The sequence below is a fragment of the Aegilops tauschii genome, chromosome 7 (genome assembly GCF_002575655.3).
Source record: "Aegilops tauschii subsp. strangulata cultivar AL8/78 chromosome 7, Aet v6.0, whole genome shotgun sequence".
Classification (NCBI taxonomy): Eukaryota; Viridiplantae; Streptophyta; class Magnoliopsida; order Poales; family Poaceae; genus Aegilops; species Aegilops tauschii.
This window is the reverse complement of record NC_053041.3, coordinates 392,847,548-392,868,300: the sequence shown is the minus strand read 5'-3', so window position 1 is coordinate 392,868,300 and position 20,753 is coordinate 392,847,548. Positions and strand designations below refer to the sequence as shown.

The 20,753-nt window shown below is 47.1% G+C and overlaps 2 protein-coding genes across 2 annotated transcripts; one reads left to right on the top strand and one right to left on the bottom strand.

Moving 5' to 3' along the window:
- Positions 1-5,952: 5,952 nt before the first annotated feature.
- LOC120969904 (retrovirus-related Pol polyprotein from transposon TNT 1-94) lies at positions 5,953-11,149 on the bottom strand. The gene is made up of 4 exons (XM_045231446.1): positions 9,942-11,149; positions 8,835-9,741; positions 6,793-8,764; positions 5,953-6,416 (listed from the first exon to the last, which is right to left on the bottom strand). The coding sequence occupies exons 1-4, from the start codon at positions 11,147-11,149 to the stop codon at positions 5,953-5,955; spliced, it is 4,551 nt and encodes a 1,516-aa protein (XP_045087381.1).
- A 4,142-nt stretch (positions 11,150-15,291) lies between these two features.
- Positions 15,292-19,774, top strand: LOC109779456 (uncharacterized). The gene is made up of 6 exons (XM_020338112.4): positions 15,292-15,822; positions 17,065-17,153; positions 17,649-17,846; positions 18,048-18,121; positions 18,223-18,378; positions 19,429-19,774. The coding sequence occupies exons 1-6, from the start codon at positions 15,453-15,455 to the stop codon at positions 19,550-19,552; spliced, it is 1,011 nt and encodes a 336-aa protein (XP_020193701.3). The 5' UTR covers positions 15,292-15,452; the 3' UTR covers positions 19,553-19,774.
- The last annotated feature ends 979 nt before the right edge of the window (positions 19,775-20,753 follow it).

Genomic DNA, 20,753 nt, shown 5'->3' with positions numbered 1-20,753 from the left:
TGGAACTTGATGTAGTTTTGGGAACCCACTTGACCAAGGCCTTAGGTGCTTCTTCAAATGCATCAATTTCCTCTTGAAGCTTATCCTTGCCTTTTTGCTTGTGGTCTTGTGGTGGAACATCATCTTAAACTTGTGTTCCTTTGAAGGAAGTAGGATCATACTTCTCTTGTTGAGGAACAAACTTCGTCTTGGGGTATTGATCTTCTTCCCACTCAACTCCATTGGCATTGAACTTTCGTTCAAAACCAACACCTTGATTCTTCCGGTGTCTTCCTTGTTTGCGCACAATTTCCTCAAATTGCTTACTTCCGACAAGACTCTTGTAAACACCTTTCTCTATGATTCCCTTCAATAAGCTATTTTCTTGCTCAAGTGTAACTTGGCTAAGAGAATCATTAGTGGGATCAAGAGAACTACTAGAAGCAACAACATTGGATTTAGCATGATTGTTGTTACTACTAGATGAAGAATCTTTCTTGTTCTTGTTGCTAGATTTAACTTGTGGCAAGTAAGTAGACAAGAGTAAACGCTTGGCAATGTAATAAGAACTTTTCTTGCGAAGATCATCATTGATTGCCTTTAAAAACTCATGCTCTTGTTCAAGGTTGAGCTTTTCAAAGCGTAGCTTATCATGAGTCTTTAAAAGTTCTCGATGATTTTCCAAGGTAGTTTCATGAGCTAACTTAAGAGTGTTTAGTTCTTTAGTTAGATGCTCAATCTCCTTCTTATCATCGTCATTCGTTTTATCTTGATTAGCATGATTAATTGACATTTCATCATAGTTTTCATCACTAGAGTTGTCAACAAGTAAATCATCATCACCTAGCAAATCATCTTCATCACTATTGAAATCAACATACTTGGGATGTGTTACCTTTGGACCTTTGGCCATGAAGCATCTTCCAATTCCTTCATTTGGTGAGTCAAATATGTCATAGGAGTTGGTTGACACAAGTGCTAGACCGGCAACACCTTCATCTTGAGTATATTCGGAGTCGGAGTGATAACTTCTTTCGGAGTGATTGTCGGAGTCGGAGCCGGATACCCACTCACCAACATGAGCTTGATGTCTTCTTTTTGTGTAGCTCCTTGATGACTTTTCCTTTCTTTCCGAATCCTTACTTCTCCGAGAGGGTCTTCGTTCATAACGATCATCTCTACTCCTCCTTTCTCTTGGTGGTGATTCTTCTCTTCTACTTCTTCTTTTGGAAGAATCTTCTCGTCTTTTGTAGGGGGCCATACACTCATTGGAGTAGTGTCCGGGTCTTCCACAATTGTAGCAATTACGCTCAAGACTAGAAGATCTTTTGTCATTGTAGGACCTTGACTTGGAGCTTCTTTCTTTGCTTCTACTCTTGTAGAACTTGTTGAAGTTCTTTACCATTAGGCTCAATTCCTCATTGAAGTTTTGTTTCTCACTTGAAGATGTGGGAGTATCACATGAGGCTTTGTAAGCACCACTTGACTTGTTGTGAAGCTCTTCCTTATCCTTGAGTGACATCTCATGAGCAACAATTCTTCCAATGACTTCCGTTGGCTTGAGATCTTTGTAATTGGGCATCATTTGGATCAATGTGCACACGGTATCATATTTTCCATCCAAGGCTCTTAGGATCTTCTTGATGATGAATTTGTCGGTCATCTCTTCACTTCCTAAGCCGGCAATCTCATTTGTGATGAGAGCAAGCCTAGAGTACATTTCAGCGACACCTTCACCCTCCTTCATATTGAACTTGTCAAGTTGACTTTGAAGCACATCCAATTTGGATTCCTTGACGGAGTCGGTACCTTCGTGCATATCAATCAAAGTATCCCAAATTTCCTTTGCATTCTCAAGACGGCTGATTTTGTTGAATTCTTCGAGGCACAATCCGTTGAAGAGAATATCACAAGCTTGAGCATTGTATTGTAGCATCTTCAACTCTTCCGCGGTAGCTTCACGGTTCGGTTCTCTCCCATCAAAGAATTCACCTTGCAAGCCAATACACACAATAGCCCAAATGGCGGGGTTATGTCCAAGAATATGCATTTTCATCTTATGCTTCCAACTACCAAAATTAGTGCCATCAAAGTAAGGACCTCTACGGTGGTAATTTCCCTCGCTAGACGTCATACTCTCCTAGGTTGTGAAACCAAGGCTATGACCACCAAAAGCTATGAAAATCAAAGCCAATGGAGACCAAAGCTCTTATACCACTTGTAGGATCGGAAGTATGTCTAGAGGGGGGTGATTAGACTACTTGACCAAATAAAAATCTATCCTTTTTCCCAATTTTAGTTCTTGGCATATTTTAGCAACTTAGCACAACTCAAGCAATCAACCTACACATGCAATTCTAAGAGTATAGCAGCAGAATGAAAAACAATTGCACATGAAGGTAAAGGGATGAGATTGAGGAAGCAAACGCAATGTTGACAAGGAGATTTTTTATCCGTGGTTCCGATAGGTGGTGCTATCGTACATCCACGTTGATGGAGACTTCAACCCACGAAGAGTAACGGTTGCGCGAGTCCACGGAGGGCTCCACCCATGAAGGGTCCACGAAGAAGCAACCTTGTCTATCCCACCATGGCCGTCGCCCACGAAGGACTTGCCTCACTAGGGTAGATCTTCACGAAGTAGGCGATCTCCTTGCCCTTACAAACTCCTTGGTTCAACTCCACAATCTTGTCGGAGGATCACAAGTGACACCTAGCCAATCTAGGAGACACCACTCTTCAAGAAGTAACAAATGGTGTGTTGATGATGAACTCCTTGCTCTTGTGCTTCAAATGATAGTCTCCCCAACACTCAACTCTCTCTCATGGGATAGGATTTGGTAGAAAGAAGATTTGAGTGGAAAGCAACTTGGGAAGGCTAGAGATCAAGATTTATGTGGTTGGAGTGGAAGATCTTGACCTCAACACAAGTGTAGGTGGTTCTCTCTCAGAAAATATGTATGGGAAGTGTAGGCATGTCCTGATGGCTCTCTCCATGAATGAAGAGTGGGTGGAGGGGTATATATAGCCTCCACACAAAATCTAACCGTTACACACAAATCACCAAACTCAATGGGACCGATTCAAAGAACTCGATTATACCGATTTGGTTTAAAATGTGAACGTTAGGATTCTCGGTGCGTCCGACATGTCAACTCGGTGGGACCGATGTCATTAGGGTTAGGGCATAACGTAATCTCGGTGAGACCGATTACACAAACTCGGTGAGACCGATTTTGGTAATAGCCAAACAGAGAGTTGGTCAGGCAAACTCGGTGGGACCGATTCTCTCATCTCGGTTGGACCGAAACTTTACGAAAGGGAAACAGAGAGTTTGCATTGCAATCTCGGTGGGACCGATCGCTCATCTCGGTTTGACCGAAACGTTACGAAGGGAAACAGAGAGTTTGCAATCCCACCTCGGTGAGACCGAGATCCCTATCGGTGAGACCGAAAAGACTAGGGTTTCTGGCATTGGCTATGTTAACTGAACTCGGTGGCTCCGGATAGAAAGAATCGGTGGGGCCGAGTTGGACTTTTTGGTTTAGGACATATGTGGATATGAAAAAGTAGTGGAGGGTTTTGGAGCATATCACTAAGCATTTTAAGCAAGATCTTCATTAAGCAACACCTCATCCCTTCTTAATAGTATTGGCTTTTCCTATAGACTCATTGTGATCTTGGATCACTAAAATGGAAAAATGTAGAGTCTTGTGCTTTGAGCTTGAGCCAATCCTTTGTCCTTAGCATTTTGAAGGGTCCACTTTTTAATCCATGCCATGCCAAACATTGAGCTTTTCTGAAATATTTATCTTGAAATTGCATTAGCTCAATGAGCTATATGTTGTTAGGAATTACCAAAACCATCCAGGGATAGTTGCACTTTCAAAGTACTAAATGCAACAAGGCATATATAAATTCACATGTAAGATGTAAAATGAAAATCACTTTTTAAGAGTTGGTGAAAATCTTATTTCTATGTTAAAGGTTATAAATATTACATGTACGTATTATATGAAAACTTACCCTGCGACACTGAGATTATGAGAAAGCAACACGTTACCAGAATCTACCTACTAATAAAGGAAAAAGGTGTTTTTATCAGTCTGCCACATTTTTTGCACAAAACCTATTGTTGTTTTTCAAAATCAACCTACAGTCCTATTTTAAGTGTCTAGAAAAACGGTTCGCCTTTTGAAGCCCACTGATTTTTTTGTTAATCAACGCGCGACCATGTTTTAAATGAGTCCAAAGGACGTTTTGCATTTTGTAGAAAACCCTATGATATTTTCGTTAATCAACCTGCAGTTTATCTAGAAAATAGTGTTTTTAGCATATTCAAATGATTTTTAAAAATATCCATATCTTTTAAACCCTAACTCCAACTTTAACATGTTATATATGAAAATTGACTTGAAAAAATGTGGAAAATATGAATATGGTGATATTTTACCTATTAAACATTTTAAAATGTTATTTAGGGTGCAATGTTAACCATAGCGCATGATTCGTCTTTCTTTCGTATCGGTGTAGATCCGGATGGGAAATCAACATCTCAGCAATATCAAATTGGAGAAGAAAGAAACCATCTATAATTATGCATGTACACCTGAGCAAAACCTCCAGGAGGAAAAAGAAAACAGATTTCTGATCTTATTCAGGAGAGAGATACACCTTAAGATTGACCACATTTAAATGTGTTCTAATTATGTGAGCACCGAAGACACCGTCGACAAGGATGGGAAAAGGATAAGCGGCAACAAAGAATGAGATGCATGTGAACCCATTAAGGTCTTCAGTCATGGTTATTGGGGCAGGGGCATGTGATATTTGTTTTTCTCCCATTGCAACGCATGGATGCTTCTGCCCGTCCGTCGAATTTTTTGCACAAAATCCCCTGCTGTTTTTCAAAGTCAATCTGTGGTCCTATATTAAATGAGTAAAAAACAATTCGCTTTTTGCAAAAAAGAAAAAACCTCGATTTTTTTATTAATCAACATGCAATCCTGGTTTGAGTGAGTCCAGAAGATGTTTTGCTTTTTGTAGAAAACCGCCTGATATTTTTGGATAATCAACATGCAATCCATCTATAAAATAATGTTTTTTGGGCAGATTCAAATGCTTGTGAAAATATCGATATCTTTTAAAACTTAACTCTAATTTTGATATGTTATATATAAAATTTGGTTAAAAAATGTTTAGAATCTAAATATGATGTTGTTTTACCTGTCAAATGTTTTAAAACACTATTTAAAGTGCAGCCTTAATCAATAGCGCACAATTCATTTTTTTCGTACCAGTGTAGATCCGGATTGGAAATCAACACCTCAACAAAATCAAATTAGAGACGAAAGAAACCAACTATAATCATGCATGCATGCCTCCGCAAAACCTCAAGCAAAAAAAAGCAGATTTCTCATTTTATGTAGAGAAGAGAGATATTTTAGGATTGAGCATCAAACACGTTATGATTGTGTGAGCACTTAGGCTATCATCGACGAGGGTGAGAAGAAAGATGAGCGACAAAATAGATGGGATACACGTGGACCTATTGGGATCTTCAATCGTGGTTATTGGGTAGGAGCATGTGATATTATTTTGTTCCGTTAGAACGCACGGGCTTTTTCCTACTTTGCTAGTAAGCATGGATTGATTTTATCGGGTTCACGGCATTTTTACATAAAACCCCTTGTGGGGTGGGGAATTCAACCCGCAGTCCACTAGAAGTAACAAAAAAACGATTCAGCAACACCAGCCGCACATCCCTTCCTTATCCCGACCGCGCCACCAACGCTCCCGTCGCCAGCCACGGATTGCAATGGCGCCGCCCCTCTCCAGCGAGTCGTCGACGGGATACAGAGAGGAGGCGTTAGGAAAGAAGAAGGGAAGGGAGAGCGGGGTTGACCTAGGTCCCGGCGGACGTGATGCCGGGGTCCTTACGCCCGCTACCTGTTCGACCCCATGCAGGCTGTCTCAAGTGGTAGAACTAGGGAAGAAGAAGGGCAGGGAGATTATCAAAAGCCAATGGAACAAGACGAACGGGACTTGGCCGAGGATTAACCCCACGAACGGAGAGCCGAACAAACATGGGATGAGTGAGGACACCGACGGCGTCGGCTGATCAAGGGGAACCCCGCTGATGAGGCCGCTGGAGACCCCCACCGCCCACAAGGCGGCGTGCATCCACCCTACCGCCGATAGGACGAACGCGGTCATCAGTTCGTCGGTCGGCTGGACTACCCTGACGATGAGCGCCATGAACGCGGCCAAAAGCACCACCACGACGACCGTCAAGTTGTGCACCAGATTGACGTGCCCCTCCGCGTCTTGCCTGCTGTGGGGGGATGGGTTGGGCAGCAGGAGGGCGAGGGCCGGCACGGTGCCGCTGACGTGCACGCGGTGCCTGGTGTCGGGGTCGCTCGATCTCTCACAACTCGCTAATCACAGAAAGGAGAGACAGGAGGTTTTTTGCGTCACGTTCAACCTTGTGACTTTTCTTGTTTCTTGATCTCCTCTACTTATTCTGTTACAAAGAGAAAACGAGTGGCCCGGTCCTGGTGCCACGATCCCTAAAACTCGCGCCATCCCACGAGTGGGTTTCATGGCTGGCCACCCCGATCGATCGGGCAACGATCGTGCCCAGATCACCTACATGCGCGGCTCGCACAACGGCTCGCGAGCTCATGCGCCTAGCTACGTTATTTCTGACGGAAACAAGCTAACTGAAGAAACTTACTGAAGAAACTACAGCGACTAGAGTAGCTAACAATTCTCCCCTCTAATCTTGTCGCTGCCGAATTATTTCTGTCATGCCAATCCTCCCCCTAAGCTCCAGAAACTTGAGTCGTCCGAGTGCTTTGGTGAGGACGTCGGCGAGCTGATCATTGGTGCAGACGTAGTTGATGTCGATCCGCCCTTCTTCCACACACTCACGAATGAAGTGGTATCGTATCTCGATGTGCTTGCTTCGATCATGGAAGACGGGGTTCTTGGAGAGAGAGATTGCTGACTTGTTGTCGACCAGAAGTCGCGGTGGCCGGACGTCGGTGTTCAGCATCTCTCCGATCAGCCGAGCCAGCCAAATCCCTTGGCAGGCGGCGGTGGTGGCGGCCACGTACTCCGCCTCACATGAGGAGAGCGCCACCACTCTTTGCTTCTGCGATTGCCAACTCACTGGGCTGCCGCCGAGGAAGTAGAGCACTCCCGTTGTGCTCCGCCTGTCGTCGATGTCGCCGGCGTGATCCGCGTCGCTGTACCCCAGCAGCTCAGGCGTGCCCTTGCCTCGGATGTAGGCACAGCCGTAGTCCAGCGTGCCTGCTACATACCTTAGCAGGCGCTTCACAACCACGTAATGATCTGAAGCCGGTGCCTCCATGAAGCGGCTCAGGTAGCCGACGGCGAAGGAGATGTCCGGCCTTGTGTGCACGAGGTAGCGCAGTCCTCCGATGATGCTGCGATACTCCGTGCTGTCCACCGGCCTCTCCTTGCTGTCTCTGCTTAATTTCAGTCGAGCTTCCATTGGCAGATTGCCGGGGTTGCACTCCTCGAGCCCGGCGCGCTCCACCAGCTTCTTCGCGTAGGCTGCTTGACAGAGCGTGATGCGATCGCGTCCCTGGCGAACCTCAATGCCCAGGTAGTAGCTGAGCTCACCGAGGTCGCTCATGCGGAAGAGTGTGGTCATCTGGTGCTTGAATGCGTCGATCTCTGTCTTGTCCGCGCCCGTGATGACGAGGTCGTCAACGTACACACCGACGAGCAGGAGTTTGTCGCCCTCCCCGCGTCGGTAGACCGCGTGCTCCGAGGGACAACGATCAAAGCCCAGAGAGCGCAGACTCTCGTCTAGCTTGGCGTTCCAAGCTCTTGGGGCTTGGCGTAGCCCGTACAACGCCTTGCGCAGGCGCAGCACCTTCCCTTCCTCGCCGGGGGTAACGTACCCGGGCGGCTGAACGACGTAGACCTCCTCCTGCAAGTCCTCGTTCAAGAAAGCGGACTTGACGTCCATGTGGTGAACCGGCCATGCGTGGTGCGCAGGGAGCGCGACCAGTACGCGCACCGAGTCCATGCGCGCCACCGGAGAGAACACGTCTTCGAAGTCCACTCCTTGGACTTGGACGTATCCCTTTGCCACCAGCCGCGCCTTGCGCTTCACCACCGTGGCGTGGGCGTCCTTCTTGAGCTTGTAGACCCACTTGAGGCCTACCGGTCGGTGCCCGGGCGGGAGCTCGCACAGCTCCCACGTGTCGTTGTCGACGATGCTCTGCATCTCCTCGTTCATGGCGTTCCTCCATCCTCCCTCCTGCGCCTCGTTGAAGGAGGTTGGCTCCTCCCCTGCGAAGAGGCACAGGTAACTGTACTGACTGTTATCACCTGTCCCTTCGTCAGTGGTGTCCCACAGGTTCTCCAGCGTGCGGTACCACCACGGCGCCTCCCTATCGGGTGGCGGCACCGACGCCCCCGGTGGTGGAGACACGAACTCCACGCCAGAGCGGTCTGGGCTTGGTGTGGCGCAGACCGGCATCGCGGGCTGTGGCGTGGGCGCACTGGTGCGCGTCGATGTCGGCGTTGTAGGAGAGCTCGGCACCTCAGGGGTTGTTGCGCCAGAAGGGGTGCCGCCGATCACCTCGGCGGGCACTGGTTCGAGCTCGACGGAGAAGGTGTCCCACTGCGGCTCCTTGCTTGTCGCCGCGACCTGAGACCAGTCCCACGCGGCCTCCTCGTCGAACACGACACCTCGAGGCCAGAACACGGTTCGACGGCGGGTGGTAGACGCGATAAGCCGCCGATCCTGGCTCGTAGCCAAGGAATACCATGGGTGTGCTCCTGTCATCAAGTTTCGACAGGTTTGGGCGTGTCACCTTGACATGCGCGACGCTCCCGAACACGCGCAGGTGCTCGACGTTTGGGCGCCGCCCGCACCAGGCCTCGTGCGGGGTCGACCCCGCCACGCTCTTGGTTGTAGACCTGTTCAGGAGGTAGACCGCCGTCGTTACGGCCTCCCCCCAGAACCGCGCCGGCACGCCCTTTGTCTTCAGTAGGCTGCGCGCCATGCCCACGATGGTCTGGTTCCGGCGCTCGACTACGCCGTTTTGCTGAGGCGTGTAGGGCGCCGTGAGTTGGCGCTTAACTCCCTGGTCGGCGTAGTACTCACCGAGGCTGGCGGAGGTGAACTCCCCGCCGCGGTCCGTGCGCAGCGACTTGAGTTGCCGCCCGGACTCGAGCTCCGCCATGGCCTGGAATCGCTTCAGAGCGGGCTGCGCCTCATCCTTGGTCGCGAGCAGGTACAACCACATGTGCCTGCTCTTATCATCTACCAGCAGCAAGAAGTACCGCTTCCCTCCCGGCGTTGGAGGGGAGATCGGACCACACAGGTCCGCGTGCACCAGCTCAAGGACCTCGCCGGCCCTGCGGAGCGCCTGCTGAGGGAAGGGTGCCCGGCGCTGTTTGCCAGCGAGGCATGCTTCGCAGACACGGTCCGCCTCGTCGAACAACGGGAGGCCGCGCACCAGCTCGTTCCGGGCAAGTTGACGTAGAGCCCGGAAGTTCACGTGGCCGTAACGCGCATGCCAGCGCCATGCGTCCTCTCCAGCGTGCGCGGCGAAGCACACTGGTTGGGCTGGTGTGAGCTGCAGCACGTACAACCTCCCCTGGTTCCGATGCACTCGCGCGAGGAGACGCCCACCAGGATCACGGAGTTGGAGCACGCCGAGACTTATATGGGTCTCGTAGGCGATCTCGTCCAACTGTCCGATGCTGACGATGTTGCTGCAGAGTTTTGGATGTAATACACATCAGACAGTACCAAGTGCTCACCGTTCCGGCATTGAAAGAGGATCGTCCCTCTCCCCTCGATCTGGACCGCCGAGCCGTCCCCAAGTTTCACGGCGCCGCGGACGCCGGTGTCCAGCGCCGAGAAAATCTCTCGCCGGCCCGACATGTGGTTGCTCGCACCCGTGTCAAGGTACCAGGCTAGGTCGCAGCGCTGGCCGTCTGCCGCTGCACGCGCCTGGGAGTGCTCTTCGTTGAGCAGTACGTGCTCCGGCGTGTGTTCGGCCGCGGTCCACACGTCCGCAGTCGCGAGCAGGAGCGAGCTCTCCTCTGCCCCACCTTGCGCCAGGTGAGCCTGCTCCTTTCGTTCGCGCCGGGGCTCGGTGCAATCACGGGAGAAATGGCCGTTTTTATTGCAATTGTAACACTTCACCTTAGACATGTCGCGCCCGCCGTTGCTGGTGCTGTCGCGACCGCTGCCGCCGCCTTGTCCTTGGGCGTTGTTGCCGCGCCTCTGGTTCCGCGGCTTGCCACGACGGCGGTTGCCGCCACCCCCGTTGCCGTTGCCGTTGCCGGCGCCGTTCGAGCCGGACCCCTGGCCCTGCTCGCGCTCTCGGCGCCGCGCGTCCCACTGCTGCTCCGTCATGAGCAATTGGCCGCCTCCGCTGGCCTGAGCCGCCCTGCCACCACAGCGCTCCTCTGCGGTGCGCAGTCGACCGATCAGCTCCTCGACCGAGATTGTGGTCAGGTCAAGGAGCGTCTCGATCGCGACTGCGATCTGGGCGTAACGGGCGGGGACGACACGGAGGATCTTCTGGATCACGCGCACCTCATCGACGTTGTCCCCTAGCGTGCGCAGCTGGTTGACAAGGGCTGTGATCCGCATGCCGAAGGAGTCGAGAGTCTCGCCGTCGCGGAAGGTGATCTGCTCGAACTCCGCGCGCAGTCGCTGCGCGGTCGCCTCGCGTACACGGTGCACCCCCATGCGCATGACCTTGATCGTGTCCCAGGCCTCCTTCGTCGTTTCCTTGACGACGAGGACGCCGAGCATCTCCGGGGGGACGGCCCGGAACAGAACGCCGAGCGCCGTCTTGTCGTCACGCACGTGTTGTGCGTTGCCCTGGATCGCGTCCCAGAGCCCCCAAGACTCCAGATGCACCTTCATCACGAGGGACCACTCGATGTAGTTCGTGGACGTCAGCGTTGGGAACGTGGTGCCCGCGCCGGGCACGAGCGGCGCGCGCTCCGTGGCCGCCGCCTGGTGGATCACCACCTGCCGCTCCCTCCGTACGCGGCTCCGTCCGCGGCTGCACCCCCGTGGTGGAGTGCGCGAGCGGCTCCCATCCCCGACGTCGTTGCGGGGTGCCGCCGCCGTCTGGTCCGGCTGAACTCCGGTGTCAGCCATGGCGTCAGGATCGCCGGAAACGGGCTCTGATGCCAATTGTCAGGGTCGCTCGATCTCTCACAACTCGCTAATCACAGAGAGGAGAGACAGGAGGTTTTTGCGTCACGTTCAACCTTGTGACTTTTCTTGTTTCTTGATCTCCTCTACTTATTTTGTTACAAAGAGAAAACGAGTGGCCCGGTCCTGGTGCCACGATCCCTAAAACTCGCGCCATCCCACGAGTGGGTTTCGTGGCTGGCCACCCGGATCGATCGGGCAACGATCGTGCCCAGATCACCTGCATGCGCGGCTCGCACAACGGCTCGCGAGCTCGTGCGCCTAGCTACGTTATTTCTGACGGAAACAAGCTAGCTGAAGAAACTTACTGAAGAAACTACAGCGACTAGAAGTAGCTAACACCTGGCCAGGGAGTAGCCCGCGTACCCGGCGGCGAACGCCGTGCTGGCGTGCAGGATGAAGACGGCGGCGCGGGGGGCGCCGAGATGGCCGGCGACGAAGTAGGCGCGAGCAGGGGGGCGTAGGAGAGGCGGATCAGGTCGGTGCAGAGGCACCAGCTCCGCCAGATGCAGAGCATGAAGCGGAAGGCGTAGGAGCAGAGGGCGAGCGACATGATCCACACCTGCGCCATTGGCTGCCCGGCGGAGCGCCATAGCAGGAACGAGCTCAAGCGCTGTGAGCGCGGGCTGTCAAAGTGGCCGAGTGGGGGGTCAAGTGCAGGCTGCGCGAGCGGAAGGGAATCGGGGAGAGGCAACAGGGGGCCATCAACGGGAAAGCAGCAGGTGGCGTGCAACACCGGCCTTGGCAATGCTTTGACTGCAATTGTTTCCACGGCATTCTTTGACTGCAATTATCTCAGCAAAATCAAATGGTAATCTTTCTGTACAGATTGATTATTTGTGTAGGACCGGAGTCCTTTGACAAACAAACAGGCGAGGTTGTAGCGAGTTTGTTCATGCTGATGTTTGTGATTGTTCTGCATATAACAAGAATATACATAATGCACCAGTCATGCAAGGAAAATAGTTAAAATAATAGTATTTGGCAGCAACAAATAAGATGAATTCGATCTGCTCTCACATGAAACAAGAGGAAAGTAGTTTCTTGCAGTCATCGACGAGGTAAGCAGAAAGATGATGCATGGGCTTGGTTTATTTATTCTTTTATTTAGCTATGTTTTACGCACATATTAATCTTTGCTTTACGTGATCTAAATTTAATTTTTTGAGAACAAGATCTAAATTTAATTTGCTTACCAATGTGAGTTTGGGGAAGTTTTTTCTCTTTATGCTTCAAGTCAGATCTAAATTCTCTTTTATCTAATTAAAAGTAATTTGGGAGGAAAGTGATTTGAACGCAATAAAGTTATGTATAGATAACCAAATTAATTTTTACAGAACTGTGTAGAATCAAAGCAAAAAAAAAAAGAGGTGATCATTAACGACATGTAGGATATTTGAAATTCTGCAAAAAGCTCAATATACATATGTGTACATGTGACAGCATTTGCTCACTGAAATTTTGCTAATAGAATTATATGTCATGATATGTTGAAATTCTTTAAATACATTTACTATCTACTAGATCGTGGAGCCCTCGGCTGCCCACAGGTCGTGATTTGGTGAAGGATGCCCTAGACTGGATGCTCACACAGCTGGGCCTCGACAAGGATGCCCGCGTCGCACCGTTATGTGCTCCCCTAGCCGACAATGCTTGTAGGCCAGATGCAAACGGAGGCTGCCACATCTTGCCGCCGTGTGGTCTATCATTATGGTGTTGGACGGTTGGGCTTCACGACACAACGGAGGAAGATCATAAGTATAGTCTTGCAACGATGCTAGCGTTGTCATGTCGCCAAAACACACATAATCATTTTTTTATTTTTCTTCAACCGTTGGTTTCACTGCCATGATATTGTGCCTCCCGCTGTAACGCATGGGCAAAAGTTTACAATTATGTGTGGAAGTGAGCATCGATTATGAGGAGGCAGAGATGGGAGCATTTATTTTTTGTAAGGCATGAAGTCTAATGTTTCCACATGAGAATTCTCAAAAGTTCTTTTATCTTTATATCACAACTGCAAAGCCAAATTATCTCACCTTGAGCACTCTGTTCTTTTAGTAGGTTTTTTCTCTCCCGGTGCAACGCACGGGCATGGGCATGTTTACTAGTACTAGTATAGTAGTAGTAGTAGTAATCTCTCCCTAATAATAAAGCACCGTTTGAGTCTCTCGGGTTCACCGTCGCGGCGTTTTTACGTAAAAATCCTTCTATTTCTCAGCGCCCAAATATTTCTTCTTTTGCTACTGAGTGAATCATCAGTTTTGTTTTGTTATGGCTACAAGCACTCCTGGCATCAGAAGATGGCTATATTGGCGAAAAAGACTGGTGGTCTGTGTTTCACTTTTGGACATCTATGTGAGCAGCTTCATCCTGCTTTCATTTATCAGCTCACAACACATGGTTGGTGTTTGTGTGATTACTCAAGTTATAGCGATGTATTACATTAGGATCAAATAGCTAAAGTTTAAATACTCATAGGTGGACATTGCTGTCAATTTTTACTGCAAACAAAATAAAATTCATATTGTACCCAATATGATTCCCCTGACTCATATTCATATTTCTAATTTCATGGATAAAAGTAGGCATGACATAATATGTCTTGTTCATTGTAACAATTTTAGGTAGGCATTTATTCTTTTAGACAGTTGTTGTATTTTAGAAGGAGGGTGTGGGGATACTTTCCCCCATTTAACTAGATTACAGAATAATATTTTATTTATGTCTCAATTTAACCAAAATTTTGCTACCATAAGGGCATGGCATAATTTCGTTGTAACAATTCTTCAGGTAGATATTTGCCGGTTTAGATGTGTTCTGTTCTTTTAGGAGAGTGTGAGGATAATTTATTTTGTTGTGACAAACAGGAGGAGTTTGCGGAACCAGCGTGTTAGAATGTGATGGCCAAACTCATCGCCTGTGATTCATGTTCGTCGTGAAAGGTGGACAATGTGATTCATGTTTTCAAAATAGTTTATTTATTTAAATATTGTTCATATTTTTGAAAAAAAATACCCTTTTTAAAACCGAGTTCAAGCAATTCTAAAAGTGTTTGCATGCTATTTTTCTGTAATTTAAAAAAGGTTATGTGATTCAAAAAGATGATCGTATATTTAAAAAAGAATGTTCACGCATTCAGAAGAAAATAAATTAAAAGCGAGTTGGATTATGAGGGGCGGTGTATGGAATAGGTGCATGGTGTAGGGCGGCCCTTATGTCCGGCTCGACTAGATTAGTTTTAACATGGGCCCTAAATTGGAGCTGTCGAATAACCTGTGTTAGTTTGTTTCTTGATCCATCTTGTGAGATTAATGCTTAGTGCCTTTTCACGTGTTTTCTTTTGACATTGAATGTGATATGCATATGTTGGTCTATGATATTTGCTCACATACCAAAGCACCTATAATGATTAGAATTCATTTAGCTAAGTAAGATTTTAATCATGCATGTGAATGACGGATCTCGTCATTCAATATATACTGACCACCACAAGTCGATGTTGCACTCGATGAGAAATTTTTCAATTACTCACACCAATATACTAATCTAGATACCGTCAACAATCTAGACATTGTTCCTCGTCCGATTGTTTCGTTGGCCACAGACCAAGGTATGTGCCATATGTGACGTGAACCAGATGTTGTCAACTCTGGCATCACCTTGATGAGGCATCGAAATGCCTTTCCTAAGTAAAAATTTTGTGTCTTTTTTTATCATTTTGTTAGCACCATCGTTACAAGTTTAGAGCAGCGAGCCTTCGAAGCTTCATCTTCCACCTTTTTTCTTACCCGTTGTTTCATAAACCGTATTGCATTGTTACAAAAAATTTCTACACTTCCGTTGCAACGCACGGGCATTTGTGCTAGTAATAATAATAATAATAATAATAGTTAATTAATAGTAAAGCACGGATTGAGGCTGCCGAGTTCACCGTCGCGGCGTTTTTGCGTAAAAATCCCTGTATTTTTTACAATTGAACCCGCAGTCCCTCTTTAAGTCGAACTGAGAAAACGTTTCATTTTTTACAGAAAAAACCCTGCGTTTGTAAGAACCCAACCCGTGATTCCTTCCTCTTCCTCTGTTTCATCTTATCCACACACACTCCTGCTTCCTTTCCAGCCATGGCGGAGCAGGAGAAGTTGAGGGGCGGAACAGGAGCGGGGAGGGCGGGTCGGAGAGGGAGGGAGAGAAGGAGAGCAGCAGAAAGTGCGGGAGCAGGCGCCCGGAGACGGAGAGCGAGTGGATGAGCGAGGAGGGGCGCTGGAGGAAGAGGAGGCGCGTGGATCCTGGCAGGGAGGGTCCAGATCCGGTCGAGGGCGGGGCGACCGGCGGCGGCGGCGGCTTCAACTCCGGGGTGGCAAGTTTGCTTCCTGAGAGAGCAAAGAGTGAGCTGAGAGACATGGAGAGAGAGCACGGGAGGGAAGGAGAATGGAAGAGGGAGGCGGGCCGTGGTTGGTTCTCCGGCGGCACTGGATCGGTGCACGGGCGCGGAGCTCCTGCTGGGGACGCGAAGATCCAGGGAGGCACTCGGGTGCGAGGCTGCGGGTCAATGCAGAGATGGCGCTGCTCCTGCAACTTTGAAGAAGGCGCCGAGACGTCATCTACATCCGCAGGTCTTGCTCCCCAAAATCCACCCCTTCTTTTCTTTGGTCCAATCTGGACTGTTAATTCCGTCAAGAGGTGTGAGTCATCGTTTTACTGGATGCTCTCTCGATCGTTTCTTCCTATGGATTTTGTGGGTAGCAAAATGTTCTCTCGGTATGGATCTGACTCTTATGAAACACTTCTTAGACAGGACGTGCGATTTTGATAGAATTTTCTATGAATTTTGCGAAAATTTATGTTATATAGCATGCTTCAGTAATTCTTTTAGCTCAAGCTAGCTCCCTTGGTGATTCTTTTCAATGAAAGACCTGCTCTCCAATATGTGGTTTGGTATTTCTTGACTGCAAGTATTTAGCACCTACAACTGAACTGAAGACCAGCAAGTATTTAAGAAACACATATGTTTGGTACGCATGTGTTATAACCACATCAGCAAAGTTTCTGCACATCATGATTAAGGGGTGAAGAAATCATGTTTGCCAATGGCCATCGATTAAACCACAGTATTTTCCATGAACTGTGGTAACTCTTGCCTATAAAAACAGCATGAAAAAAAATAGTTTTGCTTCAGGTGAATTTTTGCTTATCATTTGTGGTTTCCTAACAAGATTGTTCATCATATCCACTTGTGCAGGTACCATAACCAGAGTCACTTATTCGGCATGGTTTTATACTGGAATTAACCACATAACTAATTTTGTTTTACCACCTTGACGCCTTCAGTTACATAGGACTTCTGTCAATGCCCAACCGATAATGAACGGTTACAATTTTATAGATGGTTCAAGTGAAGCTGTGCAAAGTGAATCAATTCTGCAAGCAACCATGTCATACATTTTTCCTTGGTAGAATTAACATGTATAGATCATCTTATTGTGTACAGCAAGTCAACAATACATTGTTTGTATATCATTGCTTTGGTCAATTTCTGCCATTGAGCTTCTGTGAAAATGTGACCAGGAACTAACTATGTGGTAATTCAGTATAGAATCTGACACTAAATAATACTCCATCCGCTCACTAATGTAAGACCTTTTAGCTTTTTCTTGATCGGTTTCTCTTCTTCAGTTGTTGGCTGTCGTCAACAATTTTTCTTGAACCAAGTACTTTGCACCATATTTTGAACTTTCTAATTTTGTTCCATGACATCTTTTTGCAACCTTCCATTCAAAATTAGGTCCGGAGGCCTTCAGATGGCAATAAATTTTACCTTTGTTTGTTCATGCTTCATGAATTTTAGATTCTGACAGGTTTGGGTCCATCTATAACATGCTTGACCGGGCGATCACGCGGCCGTCGAGCACTCTTATCTACTGGTCATAAGCTCTTACCAACTAAGGTTTGATCTCCCACAGCTCCCCTGCACACAAAAATTTAACCAAGAATTTTTTTTTGTGCAATCGGTCGAGTTTCTTTATTTTTGGTAAAAAAAAAGTGCAAGCGTTAGGTCAACATAATATAGAAGGGAAAGTGTCCCCTCGCTCCCTACGGTTCCAAGCACAATTCTAGATTGTTGGCAAGAAACTGGAGTTTTAGTTGCATGCTCAAGGGTGTGATTGTTGTTGTTATTCCTGTAGACAAAGGAACTGATAGTGGAGATTCAATTGCTCGGAGAGGAAATCATGAACCGCGAGCAGAATATTCTCTCACTGAAAGAATATTTGATCTGTCTGTGTATCCTAGCCACTTTATTATTAAGTACTGTCGTTTGCCATCCTCTTCTATTCCTTCCTTTCCGTTCCTGAAATTAAACGCATGATTTTTTTTTCAACTTGAATCACCTTCTAGTAGGGCAGCATTCTCGTTCCTAATTGTTATGTTTTTACCTAATTAGGGTGTGGAGAAGTATCGTTCAGAAAGGAGATACAGTGGTCGATGCCACCTGCGGGAATGTCAACGATACGCTCGCTCTGCTCTGCTCAAGATGGTGGCTGATGAAAGCGGGCGAGGGCGTTTCTATGGATTGGACATCCAAGACTCCGCGATAGACAGCACTTCCTCTTTTCTGAAAATGGCCGTCGACAGCCATGAGGTATGCAACTGCAGGAAACTGTAAAATTTGTTGCTGACTTGAGTGAGGATTAACATACGTGGTTTCTCTTATTAGTTTCTTTTGAGAGTGATTATTATGTTGTAGCAATACTCACATAAGATCACCGATATCACTGCTACATTCTCATGAAATCTCACTTTGTGCAAATGTGCTGTCTGAACACTATATTCTTTGCTGCAGAGGGAGCTAGTCAAATTGTTTTGCATATGTCACAGTAGAATGGAGGATATCATTCCAAAAGATTCTCCTGTGAGGTGATCAAGTTCTTTTACTATTTCATTGGTTTTAATTATATGATTCCATTATCCTGAAATTGGCAGCTCAAGTAACTATGACCTTGAACATGTACTTTTAGGCTTGTAGCATTCAATCTGGGCTACCTTCCAGGAGGAGATAAACAAATAATCACAGTACCTGAGACAACTGAGCTGGCACTACAAGCTGCCAGCAGAATTGTTGGCTCAGGGGGACTCATAAGTGTCCTTGTCTACATTGGGCATCTGGGTGGAAGGTAAATATCAGTTGGCAACTGCTAATATTGTGTCGAAGTTATCGCTAGCTGATAGCTTTTTCAATGATTGCTGATTGCCAGTGTGTCTATATATTATAGACTCTTTTTTTGAGGAATCACCGGGGAAAAAGATGGCCAAGGCCAGTTAGTTACATCATCAGAAGTAGATGAGAACAAAGGTATAGCCTGGAAGAATCGGTGGCTACCTTGTGAGCCGGCTTAGTAAACCGATGCGACCACAGAGTAAAGTTGTTTAACAAATTCCAGACAGTAGTGGAGCTGATCAATGTCGCGGAAGATGAACACATTCCTTGCATCCCAAATCTTCCATAGGGCGTTGAGGAGTGCGGTATGCCATACTGTTGCTGGTATAGGTATAGCCGGTTGCACCTCCCAAATAATGTTGATATCCTGTTGATGTAGATCGATACTTAGGCGTTGCCAAATCCATGTGGCAAAAGGGCAGTGGAGGAATAGGTGCGCAGTTGGCATCTTGGGCAGGAGCTTTAGAGTCATAAGGAATAGGTTTAGCTTGGTGTTGAGGCGATTGCGGAATAGTAGCCAGCCAAACACCTTAACTTTGTTTGGCACCTTGCTTTCCCAGATTGAGGTGGCGTTTTGGATCTATGGCCTCATGCATGAGTAGGCATGCTTGGTGGAGAAGAGGGCGCCTTTTTTGTGGAAGCTTTCATCCGTATTTACCAAGCTGCAATTCGAGGGAGGCCATATGGATTAGGCAATTCCTCAGAGCAGATAATACACCGTCAGGCATGATTGAGGATACCCGAATATTAGGCTCAGTGGAGTGAGTGAAAATATTTGGAAAAGCGGTAGTTGATGACGCCAAGTATCTAGCAAGAAGAAGGTGGATCAGCCATCCTTCATCATGACGAAGGAATTTTTTCATAGTGTAGGTATTTGTCGGTTAATAATATTTGATTATAGACTTGCTTGTAAGATGCCATCAGAATATTGTTCTTTAATATCAAACTCCAATCAACTATCACTTAAGACTGAATCCATTTATCTTCCTCGCTTTCTTATCTGTAGGGATGAACTCGATATTGTTGAATCATTTGCGTCAAGCTTGCCTGCTGATACATGGGTGAGCTGCAAGTTTGAAATGATTAACAGGCCAATTGCTCCAGTACTAGTTCTCCTACACAAAAGATGATCACAATCCCACTGAAGCTCCACAAGTTTGGGACTCCCTATTCTGGATTTCCGGTCGATGAATGAAATGCCGCAATGCATACTGTGATGCTGATTTTCTGATTATGGTTAATTAGTTAGAGAAAGAAATTCTGTGAAGGCTACAGTTAACTGTAACCGGATGATTACAATGTTCTTGTGATTGCTGACAAGAATTTTACTCAACCAAATATCGTTTTATTAAGGTGTTCCCCGTCTTGTTTTTCATGTGCAGTTTCTGGCCTACTATGTTGACTGAAATGTTGCGTAAGTATATGTCTGTATCTTGAATATTGATATGTCATAAACCTGTGCTCCTTTTAAACAGTACCCACTGTCCATTGGTGTGACTGATAAAACAGATTGTTGGTTTGGATCGTTTCTGAATTGCCGAACCAAGGGCTGGCACGACCAAGTTGGTAGAATGACACTTCTCTTGTGTTCTTGCATCTACCAATGGAAGCATTGATCTGTCCATTACTCCCTTCGTCCCGAATAACTCGTCTTAGATCTTTCTAGACAATGAAGGAGGTAATAGGAGTACTGCCTTAGATTTGAACAAATCCAGGAGGTATTTGCGTGGAGAATTTTATAGAACTTGATTGGCATCCATGGTTAAATTGAACTTTGATGCCAATAAGAGCAAGTCTTTTTTTTTTTGCGGGTGACCAATAAGAACAACTCCATCTGGAATTCACCATGGACGCCTAACATAATTGGAAAAAATATGCATCTTGCTTTTTCAAGTGCATGATGGGAAGAAGTGTTCAACTGATGTAGCTCCGGCCTTGGAAGTGATGTATCTTAGGATAAACATTAAGGAAACAAGGGTCATAAAAAAAATCATCCATGATTTGTATTCGTGCCAATATAAAAATCAGGAAACAAGAGCAAATCCATGATTTGCATGGGACTGCAGCTTACAAGGACGTCAGTTTCGCATAGCACACAACAGAGAGGTGGTGGAGCAGTTGTCTTGCATCGCTAAGAAACGCTCCTGAGGTTGAGAGTTCGAGCCTCACATCACCCAAAGGCCAGCGTAGTGATGAAACGCTCAGTGGCAACTTGGGTCGCCACATATACATCTGAATCATCAGCTGAAATTGAGCAAGTCTGAACCTGGCCTCCTTTTTTTCTTTTCCTTTTTGTTTTGAGATAAGGATATGGTTGGTAGCTCCACTCTG

Excerpts from the sequence above, each read along its gene's own strand:
- LOC120969904 (XM_045231446.1), bottom strand. The coding sequence starts at position 11,149 with ATGGCTGACACCGGAGTTCAGCCGGACCAGACGGCGGCGGCACCCCGC. Across the intron at positions 9,742-9,941 it reads CAGCGCTGCGACCTAGCCTG|CAACATCGTCAGCATCGGAC; the intron begins GTACCTTGACAC and ends AAAACTCTGCAG. Across the intron at positions 6,417-6,792 it reads GGAGCTTAGGGGGAGGATTG|CGAGTTGTGAGAGATCGAGC; the intron begins GCATGACAGAAA and ends TTCTGTGATTAG.
- LOC109779456 (XM_020338112.4), top strand. The coding sequence starts at position 15,453 with ATGAGCGAGGAGGGGCGCTGGAGGAAGAGGAGGCGCGTGGATCCTGGC. Across the intron at positions 17,154-17,648 it reads ATAAGCTCTTACCAACTAAG|GGTGTGGAGAAGTATCGTTC; the intron begins GTTTGATCTCCC and ends TTACCTAATTAG. Across the intron at positions 18,122-18,222 it reads CCAAAAGATTCTCCTGTGAG|GCTTGTAGCATTCAATCTGG; the intron begins GTGATCAAGTTC and ends ATGTACTTTTAG.